Here is a 26,317-nt window from a genome sequence, read left to right on the forward strand (position 1 = left end):
AAAAGCAAGCTGTGAATTTCAAACATCTTCTCTTCCACACAGTTGAATAATGTATGGTGCTTCATTCTGTCAATCAAAGTCAACATTGATCGTACAGCTGAAGTTAACCTACTTCAACTTGTAATTGGTTCAATGTAATGAGTAGATTGTAGCACGTATCTGCAACAATGGTACTCATTGTACAGTCCATGGGCTGCTTGAGGCCTTTGCCACTGAGTCTCAATTTCCTGCCTGATTTGCAGTCGAGTTCCCCTCTCATCAGCCTGGCAAGTCCTCATTTCTCCTTTCCCACCTGGCCACTGACATGCCGCAATATGTAATATGACTGCAAGCTCCTGCTCTCACACAAGAGTTAGGGAAACAAGCTGACATTCTACAAGAGCCAAGGCAAGAGGTGCCTTCCACACCCCACCGAGTGATCACAAAAAATTATCCTTCCATCTATGCGGATTGAAATAATAGCTAGAAAAAAGGATGGGACACAGTTATGTCCAGCTGGGACCCAATGCCACATTGAACTTTGGATATATTTGAATTAAGTCGCTGAAGAATTGGCGATGAGAAAAGTAATTTAGTTTCTGGGAAAAATGTCCCTGTGTTGAGCTGGAAGCTTCAAGTGAAGACTTGGGAATAGCCAAGCCTCCCATGAGTAGGATAATAAAATACTGCAGATGCTGGAAATCCGAAAACAACAAAAGAAAATGCTGGAAAAACTCAGCAGGCCAGGCAACATCCGTGGAGAGAAATTACAGTTGACGTTTCGGGTCGAAACCCTTTTTCAAAACTGGAAAGGAAATAAAATAGATCGAAGGCAGGGCTGCGATAGAACAAAAGAAGTAAAGAGACATTAAGAGGTATTCAAAACCAGACGAGATGGTAATAGGACAAGTGAAGACAAAAGACGGCTGAGATTAGGTGTGAAGTGCACTGGCAGGATGAGACAGAGCTGCCATGTGGGAGAGAGGGAAAAAAAAGGGGGGGGGGGGGGAGGGAAGACCCAAAACAAAGGGGTGGAAAAAAATAAGTAAAAATGTAATAAGGGCCGAGGTTATGATCTGAAATTGTTGAACTCGATAGAGAGTCCGGAAGGCTGCAAAGTGCCTAATCGGAAGACGAGGTGCTGTTCCTCGAGTTTACGTTGAGCTTCTGTGGAACAATACAAGAGGCCAAGGACGGTGAGGTCCGAGTGGGAATGGAGCAGTGAATTAAAATGACAGGCGACCGGAAGCTCGGGGTCACCCTTACGGACTGAACGGAGGTGTTCCGCAAAGCGGTCACCCAATCTGCGTTTGATCTCCCCAATGTAGAGGAGACCGCATCGTGAGCAGCGAATACAGTATCCTACAGGAAACTCTTTTTTATCCGGCACCGACGGGACTGGCGTGGTGCCGGTTGATCAAAAAGTCCGGATTACAGAGAGGTATAGTTATCAAGGTATGAGAGCCCCGCACACGGCCACAGGTGCAAGAGCCCCGGTTACACTGCACTTGTGCAGGAGTCCCGGTTACACGGCCACAGATCCAGAAGTCCCTGTTGCACGGCCACAGGTGCAGGAACCCCGGTTACACGGCCACAGATCCAGTAAAACTTACCTGAACCTACTCCTGAATTTTGCTGGTTAAGAGAGATTTCTGGATATTTAGGTGCCGGTTAAAAGAGAGTTTCCTGTAGATTGCAAGAAGTACAAGTAAATCGCTGTTTCACCTGGAAGGGGTGTTTGGGGCCCTGGACAGTGGGAATGGGGGAGGTATAGGGGCGGGTGTTACATCTCCTGCGCTTGCACGGGAAGGTGCCGGGCAAAGGGGAAGGGGTGTTGGGCGTGATAGAGGAGTGGACTAGGGTGTCTCGGAGGGAGCGGTCCCTACGGAATGCTGAAAGGGGAGGGGAAGATGTGTTTGGTGGTGGGATCACTTTGGAGGTAGCGGAAATGGCGGAGGATGATCCGTTGAATGTGGAGGCTGGTGGGGTGAAAGGTGAGGACAAGGGGAACCCTATCGTGGTTCCGGGGAGGGAGGGGCAGGGGTTGGAGCAGAAGTGCGGGAGATAGAACGGACACGGTCGAGGGCCGTGTCAACCACGGTAGAGGGGAATCCTCGGTTGCGGGAAAAGGAAGACATGTCGGAAGCACTGGTGTGGAAGGTGACATCGTCGGAGCAGATTTGGCGGAGACGGAGAAACTGGGAGAATGGAGTCCTTACAGGAGGCGGGGTGGGAGGAAGTGCAGTCCAGGTAGCTGTGGGAGTCAGTGGGCTTGTAGTGAATATTGGTCGATAACCTATCCCCAGAGATGGAGACGGAGAAGTCGAGGAAGGGAAGAGTCAGAGATGGACCATGTGAAGGTGAGGGAAGGGTGGAAATTGGAGGCAAAGTGAATGAAATTGTCTAGTTCGGGGCGAGAGCAGGAAACGGCACCGATACAATGTATCGGAAAAAGAGGTGCGGGAGGGGACCCGAGTAGGACTGGAACAAAGAGTGTTCCACATATCCCACGAAAAGGCAGGCATAGCTAGGACCCGTGCGGGTACCCATAGCAACACCTTTGATTTGGAGGAAATGAGTGGAGTTAAAGGAGAATGAGTAGTACTGGTGAGGCAAAGCAATAGGTCCTTCTAATGCAATTGGAACTCTGTGCTCTTCCCACTTGAAAATCCTAGTTGGATACTTACCAACTAGGCCCCACAGACAAGTGTCAGCCATGGCTCAGTTGGTAGCACTCTCGCCTCCGAGTTAGAAAGTTGTCAGTTCAAGTCCCACTCCAGAGACTTGAGCACAAAAATCCAGGCCGACACTCTAGTATCCATGGCACTATTTTGAAGAGGAGCGGGGGCGTTATCTCCTGGCCAATATTTATCCCTTAATCAACATCAAAAAAATGGTTATCTAGTCATTATCACATTGCTGGTTGTGGGAGCTTGTTGTGCGTAAATTGGCTGCCGCATTTCCTATATTACAACAGCGACCAAGACTGGTTCGACGAGAATGGCCAGGAGATCCAGGAGCCAATAAGCCGCAAGCGCAAGGCATTCCTGATCTGGAAACAGCAACAGAACTTGAGAGCAAGAAAGCAGCTCTACAGACACCTGAAGGCCGAGGTCCAACAAAAAACTCGCTACCTAAAGAACAGATGGTGGGTGGAGAAAGCGCAGGAGATCCAGCAGCTAGCCGACAACCATGACGTGCGTGGATTCTTTAGCGCAGTCAAGACCACTTACAGCCCAAGCACCCAAGGTCCTACCCCACTGTGGGCTAAGAACGGAGAGGTACTCATCAAGGACAGAGAGGCAGTCAGTGCCCGCTGGAAGGAGCACTTCGAAGATCTCTTTAACCGGGACTCTGTCTTCAACGCAAGTGTCCTCAACTCCATCCCGCAGCATGCTACCCGCCACCACCTCAGCACAACCCAGCCTGGCATGAGGTTGAAAAGGCCATTCGACAACTGAAGAACAAGGCCTCAGGAGCAGATGGAATCCCCGCCGAGGCACTAAAACATGGTGGAGCAGCACTATTGGCGCGAACTCATTTCTCTTATTTGGAAGGAGGAGAGCATGCCGGGGATCTCAGATGCCGTAATCGTGACCACCTTCAAGAAAGGTGACAAGTCCGCTTGCGGTAATTACAGAGGAGTCGCCCTGCTGTCTGCCGCAGGGAAAGTCATCGCAAGAATCCTCCTCAATCGCCTTTTCCCAGTGGCTGAAGAGCTCCTCCAGAGTCGCAATGCGGATTCCGCCCACTAAGGGGCACAATGGGCATGACCTTCACCGCGCGTCAACTACAAGAGGAATGCAGGCAACAGCACCAAACGCTGTACATGGCCTTCTTTGACCTCACAAGGGCCTTTGACACCGTCAACCGTGAGAGATTATGGAGTGTCCTCCTCAAATTCGGCTGCCCTCAAAAGTTTGTCACCATCCTCCGCCTGCTTCATGGCGACATGAAAGCCGTGATCCTGACCAATGGATCCACCACAGACCCAATTAACATACAGACCGGGGTCAAGCAAGGCTGTGTCATCGCACCAACGCTCTTCTCGATCTTCCTGGCTGCAATGCTCCATCTCACCCTCAGTAAGCTCCCCGTTGGAGTGGAGCTAATCTACAAAACAAACAGGAAACTGTTCAACCTCCGTCGCCTCCAGTCCAGATCCAAGGTTGTCCCATCCTCTGTCATCGAATTACAGTATGCAGATGACGCTTGCGTCTGCGCACACAGAGGTCGAACTCCAAACCATCGTCAACACCTTCACTGAAGTGTACGAGAGCATGGGCCTTACACTAAACATCCGGAAGACAAAAGTCTTCTACCAACCTGCCCCTGCCACATAGTATTGCTTCCCGATTATCAAAATCCACGACGAGGCCTTGGATAATGTGGACCACTTTCCATACCTCGGGAGCCTACTGTCAACAAGGGCAGACGTCGATGACGAATTCCAACACCATCTTCAGTGTGCCAGTGCAGCCTTTGGTCACCTGAGGAAGAGAGTGTTTGAAGACCAGGACCTCAAACCCAGCACCAAAGCTCATGGTCTACAGAGCAGTAGTGATACCCGCCCTCCTGTATGCTTCAGAGACATGGACATGTACAGCAAGCACCTCAAAGCACTGGAGAGGTACCACCAACGCTGCCTCCGCAAGATCCTGCAAATCCATTAGCAGGACAGGCGCACCAACGTCAGTATTCTCGCTCAGGCCAACATTCCCAGCATCAAAGCTTTGACCACGCTCGATCAGCTCCAATGGACGGGTCACATCGTCCGCACGCCCAATTCGATACTCCCAAAACAAGCACTCTACTCGGAGCTCCGACACGGCAAGAGAGCCCCAGGTGGGCAGAGGAAATGCTTCAAAGACACCCTCAAAGTCTCCTTGAAAAAGTGCAACATCCCCACCGACACCTGGGAATCCCTGGCCCAAGACCGCACAAATTGGAGGAGAAGCATCCGGGAAGGTGCCGAACACCGAGTCTCTTCGCCGGGAGCAAGCGGAAGCCAAGCGCAAACAGCGCACGTCAACCCAAGCACCCCACCCACCCTTTCAACCACCGTCTGCCCCACCTGTGACAGAGACTGTAGGTCCCGCATTGGACTCATCAGTCACCTGAGAACTCATTTTTAATGTGGAAGCAAGTCAACCTCGGTTCCGAGGGACTGCCTAAGAAGAAGATTACAACAGTGACTACACATAAAAAGTACTTAATTGGCTGTAAAGTGCTTTGGGACATCTTGAAGTCGTGAAAGGCGCTATATAAATGCAAGTCTTTCTTTCTTGGTTCTGTCTCTGCGGCAAACATTAAGCCACAGTTCTAACCTGCATTCTACACCTATCAAATGTCTTACTGACAACACACTCAGCCTATTGCATATCAATGCACAGGTTTGTTGATTTCATTTCGATATACCTGTAGGGAACAGCATGTTGATTGAATTTCACTTTAGTTCCCCCATCCCATATGACATTTTAAATAGTTTTATTGAATTGCAGGTAGCTCAAGTAGCACATTAATTACCATGTGCTCTGGGGGAGATGTTCGACTGTAACCACATAAACCTTTAATCATGGCTACAAGCTGACAGCGAGTTAAAGCAGAAAGTATGCCATCAACATTATAGTTTAATTTGACCTATAAGCTTTTATACTAAAAAAAGCTTTTTACCCACTGGCACAGCCTCCTGTTAACTGACAGCCAACTCAATGCCCTTGACTGCAGATTTACAAGCCACTTCATTCTCGCTATTTTGCAAATGCGGCCAATTTAACTTTACTGTCAAGTGAGTGGTTGCGTTTAAAGATTTTTTGTTGGCTTTCCCCTTAAATGTTATAAATTTTACCTGTTCAAAAAGGTGAGAGAAGAGAGGGAGAGAGAGTAATTAAATCCTCCCCAATAATAGTAAGCATGCGGCGTCACAAAATTTTTAAAAAACGACACATACTTCCAGTTAATGCACGTTGAAAGTTTTAGGAAGCTTTGGTGCTAGTTATGAAATTATTTTGATGACCCCACTTATAAAGGAACAACCAGCTCTACGCAACCCAGATATTCCACTTCCTGTCAGAAAGTTCTCTCTTCCATGAAGGTTGGGCGGTACCAAGAAAAAAAAACCCTGGTGCCTTCTTGATTGTGTTGGCTCAGAGAAGCTCAAAGCCCAGAAACTCCAAGGCATTTCTGTGTTGATCCTGAACTTGACGGGCTCCTATGCTGCTGGGCAATGGAAACAGCAGCTGCAGAATGAGACTGGTCAGGGTTGACTAGGTTAGAATTTTAGACGGGCGGCTTGGAGGCTTTGCACGCTCGAACCCATTTATGAAAGAAACTCTAACTTCAACAAAGCCACCACATTTCATGCTTCCTTGACCATATGTTAAATTGAACTACAGCAAGTGCAGATTTTCTTTCATCAGAGCAGCTTAAATTACTTCTGCTAATTGCCACTCAGAAACCATTTCAAAATTATACATTCAAGTGATGATTCATTTATTTTGAAAGGTTATCAACTGAAGTGGGAAACAATCAAGGATCTCAAACCATTTGACAATTACAAAGACCTTATTCTCCGAAAGACAGGAAGGAAGAATATATTGGCCTTGGAGAGAGTGCAGCGTAGATTTACTAGAATGATACCTGGACTCTAAGGGTTAAATTACGAGGAGATTTTACTCAATCTAGGATTGTAGTTCCTAGAATTTAGAAGATTTGGGGCTGCTTTGATCAAAGCTTTCAAGATATGAAGGGGAAATGATCGGGTAGATAGAGAGAAACTATTTCTGCTGGTTGGGGATTCTAGGACTAGGGGACATGGTCTAGGCCTTTCAGGAGTGAAATTAGGAAACACTTCTACACGCAAAGGGTGGTAGAAGTTTGAAACTCACTTCCACAAACGGCAATTAATGCTCGATCAATTGTTAATTTTAAATCTGAGATTGATAGATTTGTTAACCAAAGGTATTAAGGGATATGGGGCAAAGGCGGGTAGATGGAGTTAGGTCACAGATCAGCCATGATCTCATTGAATGGTGGAACAGGTTCGAGGGGCTGAATGGCCTCCTCCTGTTCCTATGTTTCTAAAGCTCTCGGGGGTTAAAACAGGGGAGAATGTGGGGCATGCACATTGCAGTATTGAAAAGATCCCAGTTACTGCAGACTTTTCTATTCCAGCTCAATACTCAACCCTGAAGCGAAACTCTGCACTACACCCCTTGGTGCTCCCAATATTGGCCAAGCCTTTTCCCTGGAAAGAATCTGAGAACAAGTTACACCGCGCTTTTTTTTTTTTATTAGGGAAAACCTAACAATATCCAGCTGGAGAAGTGAGGATCAGTCACCACAGAGAGATCATTTTTAAAGCTAGAACAGTTGTAAATAAAAAAGAGCACAATGTACATGATGCCATGCACTGGTGCTGCCGCCCATCACAGTGAGATAAGGTGTGGGTGTTTCTACTGCCTAGGAGTAAAACTGGACAGAGTACAAGGGATATGATACTTGCGCATCCCTGATTTCCTTTGCTACACCATTGGTGGCCGTGCCTTCAGCTGCCTGGGCCCAAAGCTCTGGAATTCCCTCCCTAAGCCTCTCTGCCTCTTTACCTCTCCTCCTTTAAGACACTCCTTAAAACCTCCCTCTTCAACCAAGCTTTTGGTCACCTGTCCTAATATTTCTTTGTGGCTTGGTATTAAATTTTGTCTGATAACGCTCCTGTGAAGCACCTTGGGATGTTTTACTACGTTAAAGGGGCTATATAAATGCAAGTTGTTGTTGCTATTCCTGGAGATTGGGACCGGCCAAATGGACCACATGGTCTTTCTTGATCTTGTACATTCGTACCTTCCTACACCTGTGGCTCTCAAAAAGGTGAGCTCTTGATCTCAGCTGTGCCATCAGGTGAGCTACTAGTCGATTCAAAGCACCTGCCTTTACTGAGGAAATAAGATGACTTATCACTATAACAGGTGCATGTCTCTACAGGCCAGGGGCCCTGACGCTTGTTCAAATACACACTCCAATAGACTTCAAGACAACCAAAGAGGCTTTAGAGGAGGAAAGTCATCAAAAAGGGCAGGAGATCCAGATTTTAAGCTTCTACTGCATGGATTTCATGGGTGGCTTTTGATTCAGCACATCAGCCTTGACTGTAGTTACATTAATCTTCTCAAATCTCTACAGACAGACAATCAGACTTGCAAAGAACATCAAAGGTAACGATGAATATATATGTACCAAAGCGGAAGCTATCAAAACGAATTAGAAGGCCAGATTTCCGTCCAGCTGTCATTTGTCTTCAGTGTATTTAATGACCAGAGGAACTGGCAGAAGCAAGACAACAGTCTGTGTCCGACAAGTACTTGACATCCAATTTAAGAACCATCAGCTGTGATCTTTGCAACTGATATTGGTTTTACTCGTAATCGGATATTCAGCAAAGTTCACTCCAACTTTCTATGTGGACAGTGTGAGACTGATCTTAAACTGTAATAAAAACATAGTCCTGTGCAAATTTATCTGAATCTGCTTGTCAGCTGGCTTGTGAATCTGCCTCACTTATTCTGTAGGCGCACCTATAAGAAAATAGACACGTCTGTCATGACACGACTGCTTGCTTCCTCCCACGCAGCGGTTTTGACTCCAGCTATCTGTCATGTGGTTTCTGTACTGGCAAAGGAGTATAAAACTACAGTCGACTGCATCAAAATGGTTATGCCCTCAGTTGTGTACAACGAGTACAATGTCGCCTTGCAGTTCAAACTTAATTTAAACTTCACCCGCCTGCACAAGACCAGGCAAGTGCTGTAAAACTGCTGCAGATGAGGTTGCGAGCACTTGAGTAATGCTGCCCCACATTTTGCAATACTGTATGTGGAACTGAGCAGTGCAGCCCATCAAACAGTTTGGTCCACAGTTCCTCCAAACTGGCTCAGCTTTGAGACCAAGGACCAAGGCAGATTCAGTCCAATTCAGTGTTTGAAAGGTTCAATCAAACAGGGAAATCAGAAGAAACTTCTTTACCCAGAGAGTGGTGAGAATGTGGAACTCGCTACCACAGGGAGTAGTTGAGGCAAATAGTATCGATACATTTAAGGAGTGGTTAGACAAGCATATGAGGGAGAAGGGAATAGAGGGCTATGCTGACAGAGTTAGATGAGGAAAGATGGGAGGAGGCTCGAGTGGAGCATGAACGTGGACTGGTTGGGCCGAATGGCCTGTTTCTTTGCTGTATATTCAATGTAATTCCGTGCATAAAACGGGCACCGGTTTTTAGATGAATTCGCCGAGAAAACTTTCAATTTTTTGGGGCACTAAACACGATGAAAGAGTTTTGCCGCAGCCAGGACGTATTTCAGTGCAAAGGGAACCCCTGAAGCTGTACTTCAGCTGCAGCATTAGTACTGGTGGTGGACCGTGAATCAAAGGCGGTAGCAGCAGCGGCGTCGACATATAAAGGGGCTGCACAGTGTCCAATGATGATTTAGCACATGGAACAAACTGCATAGACTGGTCAAGGCTGTTGCCACTGCAGTGACAATGAACCCAACCTGCCGTTCCAGGAGTGCCAACTGATGCTTTATGTGCTAGCATTCTACACTGCAATAACGGGAAAAGAGAATATAAATATATCTGTAAGGATGGTTCTGGTGCCGTGGGACTATGCAGTACAGTGATCACAACGTGGCCTTTTAAAATTTCTGTTGAACATACGAATTAGGAGGAGTAGGCCACTCGGCCCCTCGAGCCTGCTCTGCCATTCAATAAGATCATGGCTGATCCGATTACTTCACATTCCCGCCTACCCCTGAATAACTTTTCACCCCCTTGCTTACCAAGAATCTATCTACCTCTGCCTTAAAAATATTCAAAGACTCTGCTTCCACTGCCCTCCGAGGAAGAGAGTTCCAAAGACTCACGACCCTCTGTGAAAAAATTTCTCCTCATCTCTGTCTTAAATGGGCGACCCCTTATTTTTAAACAGTGAGCCCTAGTTCTAGATTCACCCACAAGAGGAAACATCCTCTCCACATCCACCCTGTCCAGACCCCTCAGGATCTTATATGTTTCAATCAAGTCACCACTTACTCTTCTAAACTCCAGCGGATACAAGCCTAGCCTGTCCAACCTTTCCTCATAAGACAACCCGCCCATTCCAGGCATTAGTCTAGTAATCCTTGAAGTGTACTAACTAATGGGATGAAACTGTCCTTTGATAGCTGGAATAAAATGAAGTCCTCTCCTCTCAAGGTGGAAACTAGTAGGCCCGAGTTCAAAGCGTGAAAACAGCCCACAATCAGGCGACAAATGACAGCTTCAATTACAGAAACCACACGGTAGCCAGTGCGGAGAATCTAAATGGCACATTGCCTGCAGTGCAGTGAGGCATACTTGATAATGGGGCCAAAGCACAATGGACGGGGCAGAGTGGTGTGGTGGTTACTGTGAGCTTCTGTCGTACACAGAATGTGCACAGTGCAATGGATGGGTGCCAAGAGTGGAAGAAGGTTTTGATTCCCCAGCACTGACGTTTCTCATCTTGTAAAGCACAAAAGTTTCACAAGATGAATATGGTTCCTGTGCCTAGCTTTTATTGCCTTATGGAAACTCAAAGATGCCAAGCATTTATGTGACAAGGCTCATTGGGCCTGGGTCTCATTACGCTGTTTCCAGCACCTCTGTTCCTGCAAAAAGCTATTAGCTGCTCGAATCCCCACGACAAATGTTGATATTTAATGGACTTTTTACACTTAATTGAGCTTGGGTATGACAACAATAGTCAAATGCAAATGATCCTTGAAGCTCCTGGATGCGGAAATACTCAAGAGCTGCCAACTCCAGCTCACTCGCACACTCTCTCCATCTTCTGCCGTCGGCACTAAGCTCAGCTCCACATATTTCTACAGCTCTGCAATCGGTCTTGTAATTGTGCTCATGAAATCCTGCTCCTTAGTAACTGAAGTCTGACATGCATCAGGATGGAAGTCAGTGGGTTCCTTATAATAGCGACATGTGCGCTCAGGGTCTTAGTGTTTCTATCTTCTTAGGCAGTCTCTCGGAACCGAGGATGCTTCCACATTAAAAATGAGTTCGCAGGTGACTGATGAGTCCAATGCGGGACCTACAGTCTCTGTCACTGGTGGGGCAGACGGTGGTTGAAGGGGCGGGTGGGTGGGGTGCTTGGGTTGACGTGCGCTCCTTGCGCTTGGCTTCCGCTTGCTCCCGTCGAAGAGCCTCGAGGTGTTCGGTTTCGAGAGTCACAGACTGGCTACAACACCTTTCAAAGGAGCAGTACATGCATCATGTCCCACAGAGTGTTTAATCATCTCCAATTGTATGTATTCAATAATATTCAGTTCCATTCATGACCAATTATTCATCTTGTTCCTTTTTAATTGACATATCATTAATTCCTTTAACTGCAAGTGTGCTTCACAATCTGTTGCTCTCCGGGGAAGGGGAATTTCTTCTATTTTGCAATCTTGCTTGATAATTGTTCTTTTTGAACTTGTGCCTTTCGATCTTTTCTCACATCCAAGTTAAATAACATGCTAAATATCTCCAATATTTGAAGACCTGGATTATTTTCTCTTTCCATTTTCTTTTATCCAATGAAAACAAGGAAGTAGAACAACAACAACCTGTATTTATATAGTGCCTTTAACATAGTCAAACATTCCAAGGCACGTCACAGAGAGCGTTATCAGACAAAATTTGACACCAAGCCACATAAGGAGATATCAGGAATGATGACCAATGCCTGGCCAAATAGATAGGTTTTAAAGAGCGTCTTAAAAAGGAGAGAGAGGCGGAGAAGCTTAGGGAGGGAATTCCAGAGCCTAGGGCCCAGGCAACTGAAGGCGCGGCCGCCAATGGTGGAGCGATGAAAATCGGGGATGCGTGCGAGGCCAGAATGGGAGGAGTGCAGAGATCTCGGAGAGTTGCAAGGCTGGAGGAGGTTACAGAGTTAAGGTGGGGTGAGGCCATGGAGAGATTTGAAAACAAGGATGAGGATTTTAAAATCAAGGCATTGCAGGACCGGGAGCCAATGTAGGTCAGCGAGCACAGGGGCGATGGGTGAACGGGAGCTGGTGCAGGTTAGGACACGGGCAGCAGAGCTTTGGATGAGTTCAAGTTTATGGAGGATGGAAGATGGGAGGCCGGCCAGGTGAAAGCAGAAAGTCAACCACTCATCAGCTCGAAAACAATACAGCAAGTCGTGAGTGAGTACCGAGCGCCAGGAATTCACCCGACTGGTTTACATTCCCAAAGTAAGGACCACATGTGGCAAAGTGGCGAGAGAATAGCAAACCCCTCGTTAGATGGAAGGATACAATGATATGGGAGTTTGGACATTTCACGAATATGAAGCCATTGCCACAAACTGCCATAGCCCAAGAATACTGTGGTGAAAGCACCTCGTACAGACGCATGCCCAGCCCAGCAGCAGCCTTCAATACAGATGTGTGCACAAGTGTAAGTCACAGGTGAAAGTATTGTCACCACCCTCAGTAAAAACATAACCAGAGCACGAGACTTACTACAGTATCTCAGACATTTACTTGTTGAAAGATTAGGAATGTTACTTCTTCCAATTTAAGTTACCAATCACACACTGTTAGCAGCTCCATATCCCATACCTTTAATAGGTCTTTTGGGAAGTCCGTCCCTCCATTCAAACCATCCAAATTGTTAATGAAGTCTTGGCAGGTCATCTTCTTCCCAATATTCTGGAATATAGAAAGGATTACAATCAAATGTTAGCATGATGGAAGAGAGATTGAAGACCTGACAAGAAGGTACAAATTGTACACTTACAAACAACAACAACAAAATTCACAAACCGAACTGCAATGTTACATAGACGGATAACTTCCTGGAGAAATCTAAAAGTGGCTTGGGCTCATTCACAACCAGCACCAATCACCAGGATCACAGAATCGGTGCACTCTCTCATCACCAAATCACTAGTCTTCGATTTATGTAAAGCATCTGAGTCTGTTCAACATTATTACGACGCCAGATTCATTGCAACAAAACAAAAATAATCCACAGGCACCAGGAAAAGCGCCTATGAACAAGGGAATGGACAGGCGAGTGTGGGATCAGATTGCAGACGTGCCTCATCATATGGTCACAGTCAGAAGCTCTGCAGTGGTTTCACTTCAAGTGGAAGAAACCATTGCTGCCATAAATATAATATTGCTTTTCAGACTGCATTTATGTATAGAGGATTAAGGAGTGATCTAATTGAGGTGTTTAAGATGATTAAAGAATTTGATATGGGAGAGAGAGAAACCATTTCCACTGATGGGGGGAGTCCAGAACAAGGGGGCATAACCTTAAAATTAAAGCTAGGCCGTTCAGGGCTGATGTCAGGAAGCACTTCTTCACACAAAAGGGTGGTGGAAATCTGAAACTCTCTCCCCAAAAAGCTGCGGAGGGTAGGGGTCAGTTGAAAATTTCAAAACCGAGATTGATATTTTGTTAGGCAAGGGTATTAAGGGATGTGGAACCATAAATTGAGTGGCAGTTCGGAAAGAAAACGGAAAGATCTTTCGCTTTCTATTTTCCGCGCAAACCTCCAATTCCGATACCTGTGCACGTGAGATGTTGACCGAAGAGGAATTTCTATTTTTTTTTAAAATGCAAGCTTTCTTTAAAAGAAAAATATCATCCTTTCAATTCAGCTCAGAGAGATTAGACTTTAATATTACAAACAAATGGGCAATCAATACCTCAGGAAATAAGCTACAATCTTGGGGTTAGAGGTTACCTGGACATCTACACTGCAGTGGTCTGGTATCTGCCCTCGCTGAGCCCGAAGCAGTACACTGGCCAGAACCGCAAGGGCCCAGCTTCCAAGTTGCTCACTTGGTTATTTCATTAGGTATTGCTGCGTAGGTGCTGCCAGTAATGCTGACACTCCAACTTTGTAGAAAGTTTTTTGAAACATAAACATTTGATACCGTTTGGAAAAATTCAGCAAAAACTTCAAACGGCATCAGCCCCTCTTGCAATTCAGAGGCTCGGAAGGCAGCGCTGTCTGTCTGTGTCGACTTTACCGTAGCATTATACCACGTCGTATTCAACCCTCAAGCAAATCCGGACCCATTTCTGGATTGGGGGGGGGGGGGGCGGCGGCGATCAGCTTGTACAAAAGGTAGCTCCTGCTTAGCAATATCAGGGCCGGAGCGATCTCCTGGGCTAGTTTCGATCGCCTACGCAAGGCGGAGAGGAATTTCCCAAAGTGGCCTCGGTTTTTTGAATCTGGCTTTTCACCTCTCCCAGGAGGTCACATGGTTTCGCATGGCACAAAGCATCACAATTGTGTGGGACAGAATGGATGGACCAGAGAGGGTCTTTTGTGTCCGTTATTGTTCATACCAGAGCCAAACACAACATAAATGTTTTTATTTTTTATTATTCGCTTATGGGACGTGGACGTCGCTGGCAAGGCCAGCATTTATTGCCCATCCCTAATTGCCCTCGAGAAGGTGGTGGTGAGCCACCTTTTTGAACCGTTGCAGTCCGTGTGGTGAAGGTACTCCCACCGTGCTGTTAGGTAGGGAGTTCCAGGGTTTTGACCCAGCGACGATGAAGGAACAGCCAATATACTTCTAAGTCAGGATGGTGCGTGACTTGGAGGGGAACTTGGAGGTGCTGGTGTTCCCATGTGCCTGCTGCCCTTGTCCTTCTAGGTGGAAGAGGTCGCGGGTTTGGGAGTTGCTGCAGTGCATCTTGTAGATGGTACACACTGCAGCCACGGTACGGCAGTGGTGGAGGGAGTGAATGTTTAAGGTGGTGGATGGGGTGCCAATCAATGGTAATAAATCTGTGGTAATACCACTGCTTTCAATGCATCTGGCCAATGGCAGCTTAAGCATACTGACTTCAGATTCAGAGGCACTGTGAAACAAATGTGATACCCAAATCGCAACACAACAGCAGCAAACATAGTCTCCAGCTTGATATAAATTGGTTTCTTATTGCTATAGTACCAGCAGCTCCTGATGGCGGGTCTCGTGCAACCAGCTTCAATAACAAACTAAACTTGCTTGATTCGTGTTAACATGGTGACTAAGAAGGCCCGGTTAAAAAAAAAAGGGTCCTCTCATTTCTCCCCCGCTCCCCACCCGCTTTACCAAATCCTGCAAGTTTCCTTTGGTAGTGCCACTAGCTGCACGAGTCAGGGACTGGCGGTACTAACACAGGGCTTAATTCAGTACACAGGTTGCACATCAAAGAGCATGATTAAAGCAAAACTTACCGCCTAGCAAGCCAGGCAAACAAGCAGACAGGCAGGAGGTCCAGGGAGAGGGAGGAGGGAGAGGAAAACAGGTACAAAATTTAGTTAGTACTTCATGCAATTACCTTGCTTCATTCCAACAGGCACTGGCTACATGCAACGGTCACACTGTTAGAATCCATGGAGCAGGATTCTCTTTTAATAAGCCATGCATTTGAGTAAAACAAAGTCAAAACACAAATCATTTAAAATGGTCATCTGCTTTAGTCAGTACAACCTCAGCCCATCGCAACTGGAACAGAGCTAAATGTTCATTCTGTTACTGTCCACCCAGCAATGTGCTGCAGGCAATAGCACAGGACAAGAGGGCGTCACATGTCTGAAAAATTACCAGAACAATGCACAAGATCGAGGGCAATAATTTCACCACTCAGACTGGATCAGCTCAGTTACGAGCAGGGCCACTGGTTTAAGATGACCAGATAAATCAAACTCCCTTTTTTCTTACATGAGATACCGGGATTTTTAATCAGCATTTTAAAGTCAGCATTCTGCAGTTCTATCCATTTTTTATGAAGACGCTAAACGTCATTGCTAAAATTGCTGTCATTAGTAATCGCTCCATCTGCCCAACGCTCCCATTTCAGATCCTCACAGATACGACAAGCGAGTGAGTGGTGTGCCTTGCAGTCAGTGCATTCTTTCTGCAGGCTTAATAATGCCATTCAGACTGCATTTATGTACAGAAGATTAAGGAGTGATCTAATTGAGGTGCTTAAGATGATTAAAGAATTTGATATGGTAGCGAGAGAGAGAGAAACTATTTCCACTGATGGGGGGAGTCCAGAACAAGGAGGCATAACCTTAAAATTAGAGCTAGGCCGTTCAGGGCTGATGTCAGGAAGCACTTCTTTAAAGGGTCGTGGAAATCTGGAACTCTCTCCCCAAAAAGCTGCTGAGGGTAGGGGTCAGTTGAAAATTTCAAAAACTGAGATTGATATTTTGTCAGGCAAGGGTATTAAGGGATGTGGAACCAAGGCAGGTAGATGGAGTTCAGGTACAGATCAGCAATGATCTAATTGAATGGTGGAACAGGCTCGAGGGGCTGACTGGCCAATTCCTGTTCCTATGCAATGCAGATCAAGTCATTCTCGGCCCAAAGAGTCTGTAGAAAACAAACATGGTAGTGATCAGGAAATACAAGGAGTAAACTAGTATAAAATACCAGACATTGAGTGAGACACGACAGGGTGATAACTGGGCAAGGTTCCTCTTTTTAAGTAAGTAATCACCAGAGTGTCTTCAAATTTTGCTGGCACCAAGTGCCCGAAGATCTTACACGTCGTCTTATTGGTTTGTTTTAAAAATGCCCATCATCTTCTTGGACCTGCATGGTCACAGAGGGCTAACTTTAAGAGACCACTATGTGTGTACGTGTCCGATAAGTTATTTACAATGTGTGAACCATACGGAGAGCGACAGTATTTTGGTGGGACTGCACCCCTTGTGGGGGGAGTCCAGAACTAGAGGTCATCAATATAAGATAGTCACTAATAAATCCAACAGGGAATTCAGGAGAAACTTCTTTACCCAAGAGTGGTAAGAATGTGAAACTCGCTACCACAAGGTGCGGCTGAGCCAATTAGCATAGATGCATTTAATGGGAAGCTAGATAAGTAAGACGGGAGAAAGGAATAGAAGGATACGCTGACAAGGTTAGATGAAGTAGGGTGGGAGGAGGCTCGTGTGGAACATAAACGCCGACATAGACCTGTTGGGCCGAATGGCCTGTTTCTGCGCTGTACACTCGATGTAATTCAATGTAACCCTTGAATTGGTTTACAGAAACTGTATCCCTTTATCAAACAAAATGTACTGCCTCCTTCAGCGTGCTTTCAAATGCCCAGTCTTTGTAAAAATATCTTGCAGATTACCCAGAACGACGAATGGGCAGCCTGATGTGACAGGTTCTCAATGCACCAAATCAGTGTAAACAAAAAAGACTTTATACAGCACCTTTCATGACCTTCGGACATCTTGGGGGTAAGGTACTGACTTGGATAGAAAACTGGTTGGCAGACAGGAAGCAAAGAGTTGGAATAAATGGGTCTTTTTCCGAGTGGAAGGCAGTGACTAGTGGGGTACCGCAGGGATCGGTGCTAGGACCCCAGTTATTCACAATATATATTAATGATCTAGATGAGGGAACTAGATGTAATATCTCCAAGTTTGCAGACGACACAAAGCTGGGTGGGCGTGTATGCTGTGAGAGGGATGCAGAGAAACTCCAGTACGATTTGGACAGGTTGGGCGATTGGGCAGATGCATGGCAAATATGGTATAATGTGGATAAATGCGAGGTTATCCACTTTGGTGGCAAAAACAGGAAGGCAGATTATCTGAATGGCAATAGATTGGGAGACGGGGAAGTGCAACGAGACCTTGGTGTCCTTATGCACCAGTCGCTGAAGGTAAGCATGCAGGTGCAGCAGGCGGTTAAGAAGGCAAATGGTATGCTAGCCTTCATAGCGAGAGGTTTCAAGTACAGGAGCAAGGATGTCTTGCTGTAGTTGTACAGGGCCTTGGTGAGACCACATCTTGAGTATTGTGTGCAGTTTTGGTTGCCTTATCCGAGGAAGGATGTTCTTGCCATGGAGGGAGTGCAGCGAAGATTCACCAGACTGATACCTGGGATGGCAGGAATGACATATGAGGAGAGATTGGGTCGATTAGGCTTATATTCACTGGAGTTTAGAAGAATGAGAGGGGATCTCATAGAATTTTATAAGTTTCAAACAGGACTAGACAGACTAGATGCAGGAAGGCTGTTCCCGATAGCGGGGGAGTCCAGAACCAGGGGTCACAGTCTAAAGATAAGGGGTAAGCCATTTAGGACTGAGATGAGGAGGAATTTCTTCACCCAGAGAGTGGTGAACCTGTGGAATTCTCTACCACAGAAGGCAGTTGAGGCCAATTCATTAAATATATTCAAGAAGGAGTTAGATATATTTCTTAAGGCTAAAGGGATCAAGGGATATGGGGAGAAAGCAGGGACAGGGTACTGAATTTGGATGATCAGCCATGATCGCATTGAATGGTGGAGCAGGCTCGAGGGGCCGAATGGCCTACTCCTGCTCCTATCTTCTATGTCTATCTATGTTTAAAAGCACTTTACAGCCAATGAACTTTTTTGGGGGGACGTGCAGCCATTGTTATAATGGAGCAAATTGATTCCTCACAGTGTTACTTCCCTTGCCTCAAAAGACCAACCGAGATTGGGGAGGGGAGAGGACACCAAGTCGAGTAAAGCCCATATTACAAAAGGAAAAAGTTAATTTGCGTTACCGTTGAGTGCAGGTTGGTGAGAGACGCGTGGGCACGCAGCGTTTGGAGGAGATGGCCTTTGTTATTTGAGTCTCAAGGAGGCGGGAGAAAAGCTTGCAATCTGGTAGGAATCATTCTTTTTTTGACTCCTCCCTCATGAAAGGGTGTTTAACCAAAGCTTTTGTTTGTTTACAAAGAGCGCAATGATATAAATTATATGAATTACATACATTGCCTCTCTAGCACACCACATTGTGCTGTAAAAGCTGCCAGCTTTAACTTTATCAGCCGCTCGCTCGCTGTTGATGTATACACTGCAGCGTGAACAATCTGTGCTAAAAAATATTGTAATAATTCTGTGGCCAAGGTAGATGATAAATTCTGAATACTGAGGCATGCTCAGATATATGCTTTGATAGAAGAATTATCAACATGTTTATATGAGGTTTGTGTATATCACAGCATCCTAAAGGAGAATCGTACTTCAATTTTATTAACAGCAACAAATTCTCCCTCATATTCCAACGGACTTCCTCGGCACCACAGGGAAGGTTGTAGCACTGGCCTATCTCATCCAATCACCATCAGCTGGAGAAAGTGGGAAGAATCCGCATCCAATAGGTTAGAAAAAAATTACAAAGAATCTGACAAAAGCTAAGCTAGGTCAACAAGTTTCAATGAAAGCGTTTGGATAGAAGGAAATGTCAGACCATTTGGAAGTATGAAAATATCAAGTATCGTAATATTTGTATTGACGTCCCTGCCAATGAGGTAGGGGGAAAACGTTGGGATAAAGGGGACATTTGTGCATTGTTGGGTAGTGGTAAGTAGTGCCACCGCACCCCCACCCGCCCCCAGGGTCACCACTGGGGCATAAGATTTTCACTGCAAGGGCAGAAATCGTGAAACTGCTTTGCTGGCGCAGAACCTTGCTCGACATGAGCGTGGGATGCAAGATCGGGGCCACAATGTTGTCGCCCTATCTCGTGTCTCGTGATGCAGTGCGTCCCGTCAACAGGAAGCACTGCAGAAAGTGGCTGAAGCTTCTTCGGCAGCACCTGCCAAACCCGCCACCTAGAAGGACAAGGGCAGCACGTACTTGGGACACCACCGTCTCGACGTCACACACCATCCCGGCGCTCCCTACTAAACAGCACTGTGGGAGTATCTTCCCCACGCGGACTGCAGCGGTTCAAGGCGGAGGCTCCCCACCACCTTCTCAAGGGATGGGCAATAAATGCCGGCCTTGCCAGCGACGCCCAAATCCCAAAGAATGATAAAAAAAAAGATAACCTTCTCCGAAACTTTTGTACCAGCCACAAGGAAAGACACAAGAGTAGCATAAGTCAATACCCCCCGCCCCCCGTTGAAACTGTGTGTGGCACCTCATGGTACGACACACGAGTACAGAAATATGCCGCATCATCAGTCCCTTCCCCCGCCACGTGTGTGAGGTTAACAATTGCACTCCACAGCTAGCTATGGAAACGTCCCGCTGTATAAACTTATTTCTACAGTCGACTCGCCTACTGAAACAGGCGGAGTAGTCTGCCATCTGCAGGAACAACAGATTAACTGCACTCTCTAATGCTCGGATTATTTTCAGTAGCTGATTGGGACAAAACAAACCATCTTTGAAGAAATGAACTGAATTAGGGGCAGAAGTCAATTTGTCGCAGATCAAATGACTTATCCGATTAAATTCCACCGATGGCGATCACGGAGACAGGTGAAGGTGCAGGAGAACTATGATCGCGACAGGCCGACAACAACAACTTGCATTTATATAGCACCTTTAACGTAGTAAAATGTCCCAAGGCGCTTCACAGGAGTGTTATAAGACAAAAGATTTGACACCAAGCCACATAAGGAAAAATTAGGGGAGGTGGCCAAAAGCTTGATCAAAGACGTAGGTTTTAAGGAGCATCTTAAAGGAGGAAAGAGAGGTAGAGAGGCGGAGAGGTTTAGGCAGGGAATTCCAGAGCTTAGGGCCTAGGCAACAGAAGGCACGGCCACCAATGGTTGAGCGATTATAATCAGGGATGCTCAAGAGGGCAGAATTAGAGGAACGCAGATATCTCGGGGGGGGGGGGGGCGGGGGGTTGTGGGGCTGAAGGAGATTACAGAGATAGGAGGGGTGAGGCCATGGAGGGATTTGAAAACAAGGATGAGTATTTTGAAATCGAGGCATTGCTTAACCGGGAGCCAATATAGGTCAGCGAGCACAGGGGTGATGGGCGAACGGGACTTGCTGCGAGTTACGACACGGGCAACAGAGTTTTGGATGATCTCAAGTTTACGTAAGGTGGAATGTGGGAGGCCAGCCAGGAGTGCGTTGGAATAGTCAAGTCTAGAGGTAACAAAGGCATGGATGATGGTTTCAGCAGCAGATGAGCTGAGACAAGGGCGGAGACGGGAGATGTTACGGAGGTGGAAATAGGCGGTCTTTGTTATGCTGCGGATGTGTGGTCGGAAGCTCATTTCAGGGTCAAATATGACACCAAGTTGCGAAGCTTCGCCTTTCCCAGTTACAACTAAGCTCACGCTCATGGACAATATGCCTGATTAGGCTTTCTTTACAAAGGGGCATTGTCTGCATGCAAAAAGGTATTTGGCAATTTGTTTCCGTTTGCAAACAGATGGTGCAATGCGGTATGTCACGTTGAAATGTACTAGCGAGTCATTCTTCCGTGACATCATTGCGGCCCTCCCGTCTCCCCATGCAAAAGTAGAATTTGCTAAAGACAGGAGAGGTTGAGCAGTAAAGTCAGCTCGAGCGCCGCCTACCTGTCACTTCCTTTAGTTACCGGGCACACGGTTAAATCACATCCTATCCCTTGAAGCAGAATCGCCTGGGCGCTACTCGCACTAGAACGCCAGGACCAGGCTTCCTCTCTCAATTATCAGTTTGAACGATTAAAGGGAAACAAAAGTCTTGGGCAAGAATGTGTGTTTAGCTGCGCGCCCAGAGGTCGCATGATCTAGAAACTTCAGATCGACTCCCGTGCAGATCACAAATTGTTGGTCCCATTGCTTTCAATGGAGCTGCTCTGAAATACAGTGCCACAGTTAAAAGAACCAGATTATCTTGGCATGCTTTCAGTGTAAAATGGGATAGGTCAGGGTTTCCCTTCCTCCGTAAATAAAAGTCGTGCATTAGCAATGGGGACGAAAGTCCTCCGAGTTAGACAGAGCACATGCATTAAGTGTGTTAAGGTATGGTGATTTTGTGCACTTGCGTTAACTACGTGGTCACAAGTTTTTGCTTGCACTCACAGTAATGGCCCTAGGAGCAAATCAACTTAATTTACACCAATAGAAAACGCTGGAAAAACTCAGCAGGCCAGGCAACATCGGTGGAGAGAGAAACAGAGTCATCGTTTCAGGTCGAAGACCCTTCTTCAGGGCTGAGAAAAAAGCAGGAAAGGGAATAGATTAAAAAGCAAGTTTGGGGGCTGGGAAATGGGGGAGGGGATGAAAGAACAAAAGGGAAGGTCTGGGAGGGGTGAGGAGACATTAAGAGATATTCAAGGCGAAATGAGATGGTAATAGGACAGGTAAAGAAACAATGTGTTCACGATGTGGTCTCCTCTACATTGGGGAGATCAAACGCAGATTGGGTGACCGCTTTGCGGAACACCTCCGTTCAGTCCATAAGGGTGACCCCGAGCTTCCGGTCGCCTGTCATTTCAATTCACCGTTCCATTCCCACTCAGACCTCACCGTCCTCGGCCTCTTGCATTGTTCCTCGGAAGCTCAGCGTAAGCTCGAAGAACAGCACCTCACCTTCCGATTAGGCACTTTACAGCCTTCCGGACTCAATATCGAGTTCAACAATTTCAGATCATAACCTCGGCCCCTATCATATTTTTATATATTTTTTATCCACACTTTTGGTTTGTGCCTTTTCCTTTTTCTCTCTCCCACATGGCAGCTGTCTCTCATTCTGCCAGTGCATTTCACACTTCATCTAGAGCCATCTTTTGTCTCTTTACCTGTCCTATTACCATCTCGTCTTGCCTTGAATATCTCTTAATGTCTCCTCACCCCTCCCAGACCTTCCCTTTTGTTCTTTCATCCCCTCCCCCATTTCCCAGCCCCCTAACTTGCTTCTTAATCTGTTTCATTTTCTGCTTTTTTCTCAGTCCTGACGAAGGGTCTTCAACTAGAAATGTTAACTCTGTTTCTCTCTCCACGGATGTTGCTGGCCTGCTGAGTTTTTCCAGCGTTTTCTGTTGTTATTTCAGATTTCCAGCATCCGCAGTATTTTGCTATCGTAATTTACACCAATGCTCAGACCTGGTGTTGCCAATATTTTGACTTCTTAAAGCCCCGTTAAACAGCAATTACTGGGGAATTTGCAAACTTATCCATTCTTGTCTTTAACTGAAGATTGCCGTAATGATGCACAACAGCGAAGAGGTCCAGTACAGAGCAGAGAGGGAGGTGTTGTAAGGAGTGACTCGACTGTTTGCCAACACAGCGGCATGTCTGCGTCAGCGTGTCTCATTCTGCTGGATATGTTGGGTAATCAGGAGGAGGAGGAAGAAGAGCAATAGCTGGGGAATGTCAGAGGCCATCAGTTACCTGTACTACTGCAAACAGTAAAACTACTTCGATTTCAGGATCCATGTGTGAGGAGACGACGTCTCATCGAAGAAACCAGTTATACATTCCGGGACCTCCTCTGATATTCTCTCAAATTGAGTGGCGCTGGACACTTGTGTAAGCGGCCCGTGTGTCATAAGTTCAGGAGCACGCCCATACCGAGTAATATCGCAATCATAGGAAAGCATAATCCGGGGGTATAACAAGACCCCCTTGTGACCTGAACTGGACATTGTGTTTTTCACACATGTCCTCACCTCCGTTTCTCTTATCTTTCGGCAGGTGGACTGAAAACACTTCAGTAAAATCAGCCAATCACTGGCAAAAGACCGAGAGGGGAGATGAGGAGAATGTTTTTCCAGAGTTGTCGGGATCTGGAACGCTCTACCTAAAAAGGTGGTGGAAGCGGATTTCATAAATAATTTGAAAAGGGAGTTGGACGGGTACTTGAGGATGAGGAACTTACAGGGTTACGGACAAAAAGCCAAGGATGTGGGACTAGGCACGACGGCTCTTTCAAAGAGTCAGCACAGGCACAATGGGCCAAATGGCCTCCTTCTGTGCTGTAGGTTTCGATGACTCTACGAGGCCAGGTATAAAATTTGGAGGCTATTTTCCTCCTCTTCCGCCCCCCCCCACTGCCCCCGCCGGGTTAATTCCTTATTACACTACTACTGTTTGTCGGGAAAACAATTCTGAAAGGATGCAATGACTGCAAGGTTTAAGGTGATGTGGTGTGTCTCTACTTCATCAATAACGAATACATATGTTGTATGAGAAGAGATTGAGTAAACTAGGCCTGTATTTTCTTGTATTTAGAAGAATGAGAGGGGATCTCATTGAAGCATACAAAATTATTACAGGGCTTGATAGGGTGGATCCTGGGAGAATGTTTCCCTTGGCTGGGGAGTCTAGAACCAGGGGCCATAGCCTTAGGATAAAGGGTAGGCCATTCAGGACTGCGATTAGAAGAAATTTCTTCACAGAGGGTGGTGAATCTTTGGAATTCTCTACCCCAGAGGGCTGTGGAGGCTCAGTCATTGGGTCTATTCAAAACAGAAGTCGATAGATTTCTGACTAGTAAGGGCATCAAGGGATATGGCGATAGGGCTGGTGAATAGAGTTGAGGCAGAAGATCAGCCATGATGTCATTGAATGGCGGAGCAGGCTCGAAGGGCCGACTCCTGCTCCTATTTCTTATGCTCTTACATGGCATGGGTTTAACAGGATGTGCAACATAGCCACTACCCTTTGTGCCTGGTATGCTAAGGCACTGCAGCATTTTTACTCTGTCACGCCCACATAATGTATTGCGTTAGGCATGGAGGTTTGGCTACTGTTGACCTGTTTATGATTCAGCTGGCCACTGTTCCAGCTACAGCGGGTGTTTCACTTTCTTTCAGGGGCACCGCCTGTCTGTCACCCTGGCAAGGGAATTGTGAGCCACCTTCTCCTAGACTTTCTGCACTCATGCCACTCTTGGAAGGGTGAAGCCTTACAGTGTCCACAGGCCTCTGTTAGCAGTGACCACTGAAGGATATGGAGGCCTGAATCCCTCCAGTACGTTTATCCTGATTGTGTTTTTGAAGTGCACCTGTATTGCGTTTTGGGAGTGCGGCCCTGAGCATTGTGGCAGAGATGCATCTCAAATGCTTTAACTGTGCACACTGCCTGCCTGACCAAGAGCTCTCCTGCTGATGCTGCATGCTGCTAAACCCCAGTCTGAAGCAACGCTTACTTCACAACATGGTCCCAAATGGGTAACAGAACCCAAAACTGTGTGGTAAACCCCATTTGCAAAATGGTCTGCAAGGAGGCAAGTGACTGGCGCACCTGTTCATGATACATCTTCGGTATCATACCTGACCTGAGGTCAGAATCCCGAAGTTACTCAACAAGGGCAAAGGTTGATTGGCACTCCATCCACCACCTTCAACATTCACTCCCTCCACCACCGGCGCACTGTGGCTGCAGTGTGTACCATCTACAAGATGCACTGCAGCAACTCGCCAAAGCTCCTTCAACAGCTACTTCCAAACCCGCGACCTCTACCACTTAGAAGGACAAGGGCAGCAGACGCATGGGAACATCACCACCAACAAGTTCCCCTCCAAGCCACACACCATCCTGACTTGGACCTGTATCGCCGTTCCTTCACTGTCGCTGGGCCAAAATCCTGGAACTCCCTTCCTAACAGCATTGTGGGTGTACCTACACCATATGGACTGCAGCAGTTCAAGGCGGCGGCTCACCACCATCTTCTCAAGGGCAATTAGGGATGGGCACTAAATGCAGGCCTAGCCAGCGACGCCCACATCCCATCAATGAATAAAAAAAGTCACCAATTATCACTTGAAGAACATCTTCAGTGAACTGTGCTTTGTACCTTTTGCACTCTCCCTCATGGCATTGCCCCCCCACCAAGTGCTAGTTATGCCGTGTGATGGCAAGTATGGTGCCATTGGCCATCCAGTTATGCTTTAGTTATAACACATCTTAAGAACATAAGAAATAGGAGCAGGAGTAGGCCATTTGGGCCTTCGAGCCTGCTCCGCCATTTAATAAGATCATGGCTGATGATCTACCTCATTTCACTTTCCTGCACTATCCCCATATCCCTTGATTCCCTTAATATTCAAAAATCTGTCCATCTCTGTCTTGAATATACTCAACGACTGAGCCTCCACAGCCCTCTGGGGTAAAGAATTTCAAAGATTCACCACCCTCCGAGTGAAGAAATTTCTCCTCATCTCAGTCCTAAATGGCCGACCCCTTATTCGGAGACTGTGACCCCTGGTTCTAGACACCCCAGCCAGGGGAAACATCCTCCCTGCATCTACCCTGTCAAGCCAATGCTGCAGAAAGCGCAAAAAGAGTGAGTTTGTTCCTATGGGTTAACTGCTTTAAAAAGGAGGGGAGAAAACACACTCCATTTAACGCACTCTCTGAGCGCAGAGAGTTACTTCATCCCGTTAACAGCGACACTGCCTGCTCGTAATTCTAGTGCATAAAGCATGGAACATAGGTGGTGTACGTGAGTGCGTACATAGTACTATGACCTGAGGAAGACAGTAGAAATACATTCATTGATTATATGAATGAGTGGGATGTGCAATGAACAACGTATCACTGCATTGGAGTTATTGGGGGAGAAATTCG

At 46.6% G+C, this 26,317-nt stretch overlaps 1 protein-coding gene across 2 annotated transcripts in view; it reads right to left on the reverse strand.

Annotated features, from left to right (window-relative positions):
- The window catches only part of psd3l (pleckstrin and Sec7 domain containing 3, like), a 410,104-nt gene that overhangs the window by 96,889 nt on the left and 286,898 nt on the right, over positions 1–26,317 (reverse strand). For both annotated transcript variants that reach the window (XM_086007314.1, XM_086007324.1), the window contains one exon: positions 12,618–12,707. In XM_086007314.1, the coding sequence (XP_085863440.1) occupies positions 12,618–12,707 (90 nt within the window). The remainder of the gene's footprint in view (positions 1–12,617; positions 12,708–26,317) is intronic.

The sequence above is a fragment of the Somniosus microcephalus genome, chromosome 2 (assembly GCF_052327205.1).
Source record: "Somniosus microcephalus isolate GS21.2 chromosome 2, FLI_Smic_1.0, whole genome shotgun sequence".
NCBI lineage: Eukaryota > Metazoa > Chordata > Chondrichthyes > Squaliformes > Somniosidae > Somniosus > Somniosus microcephalus.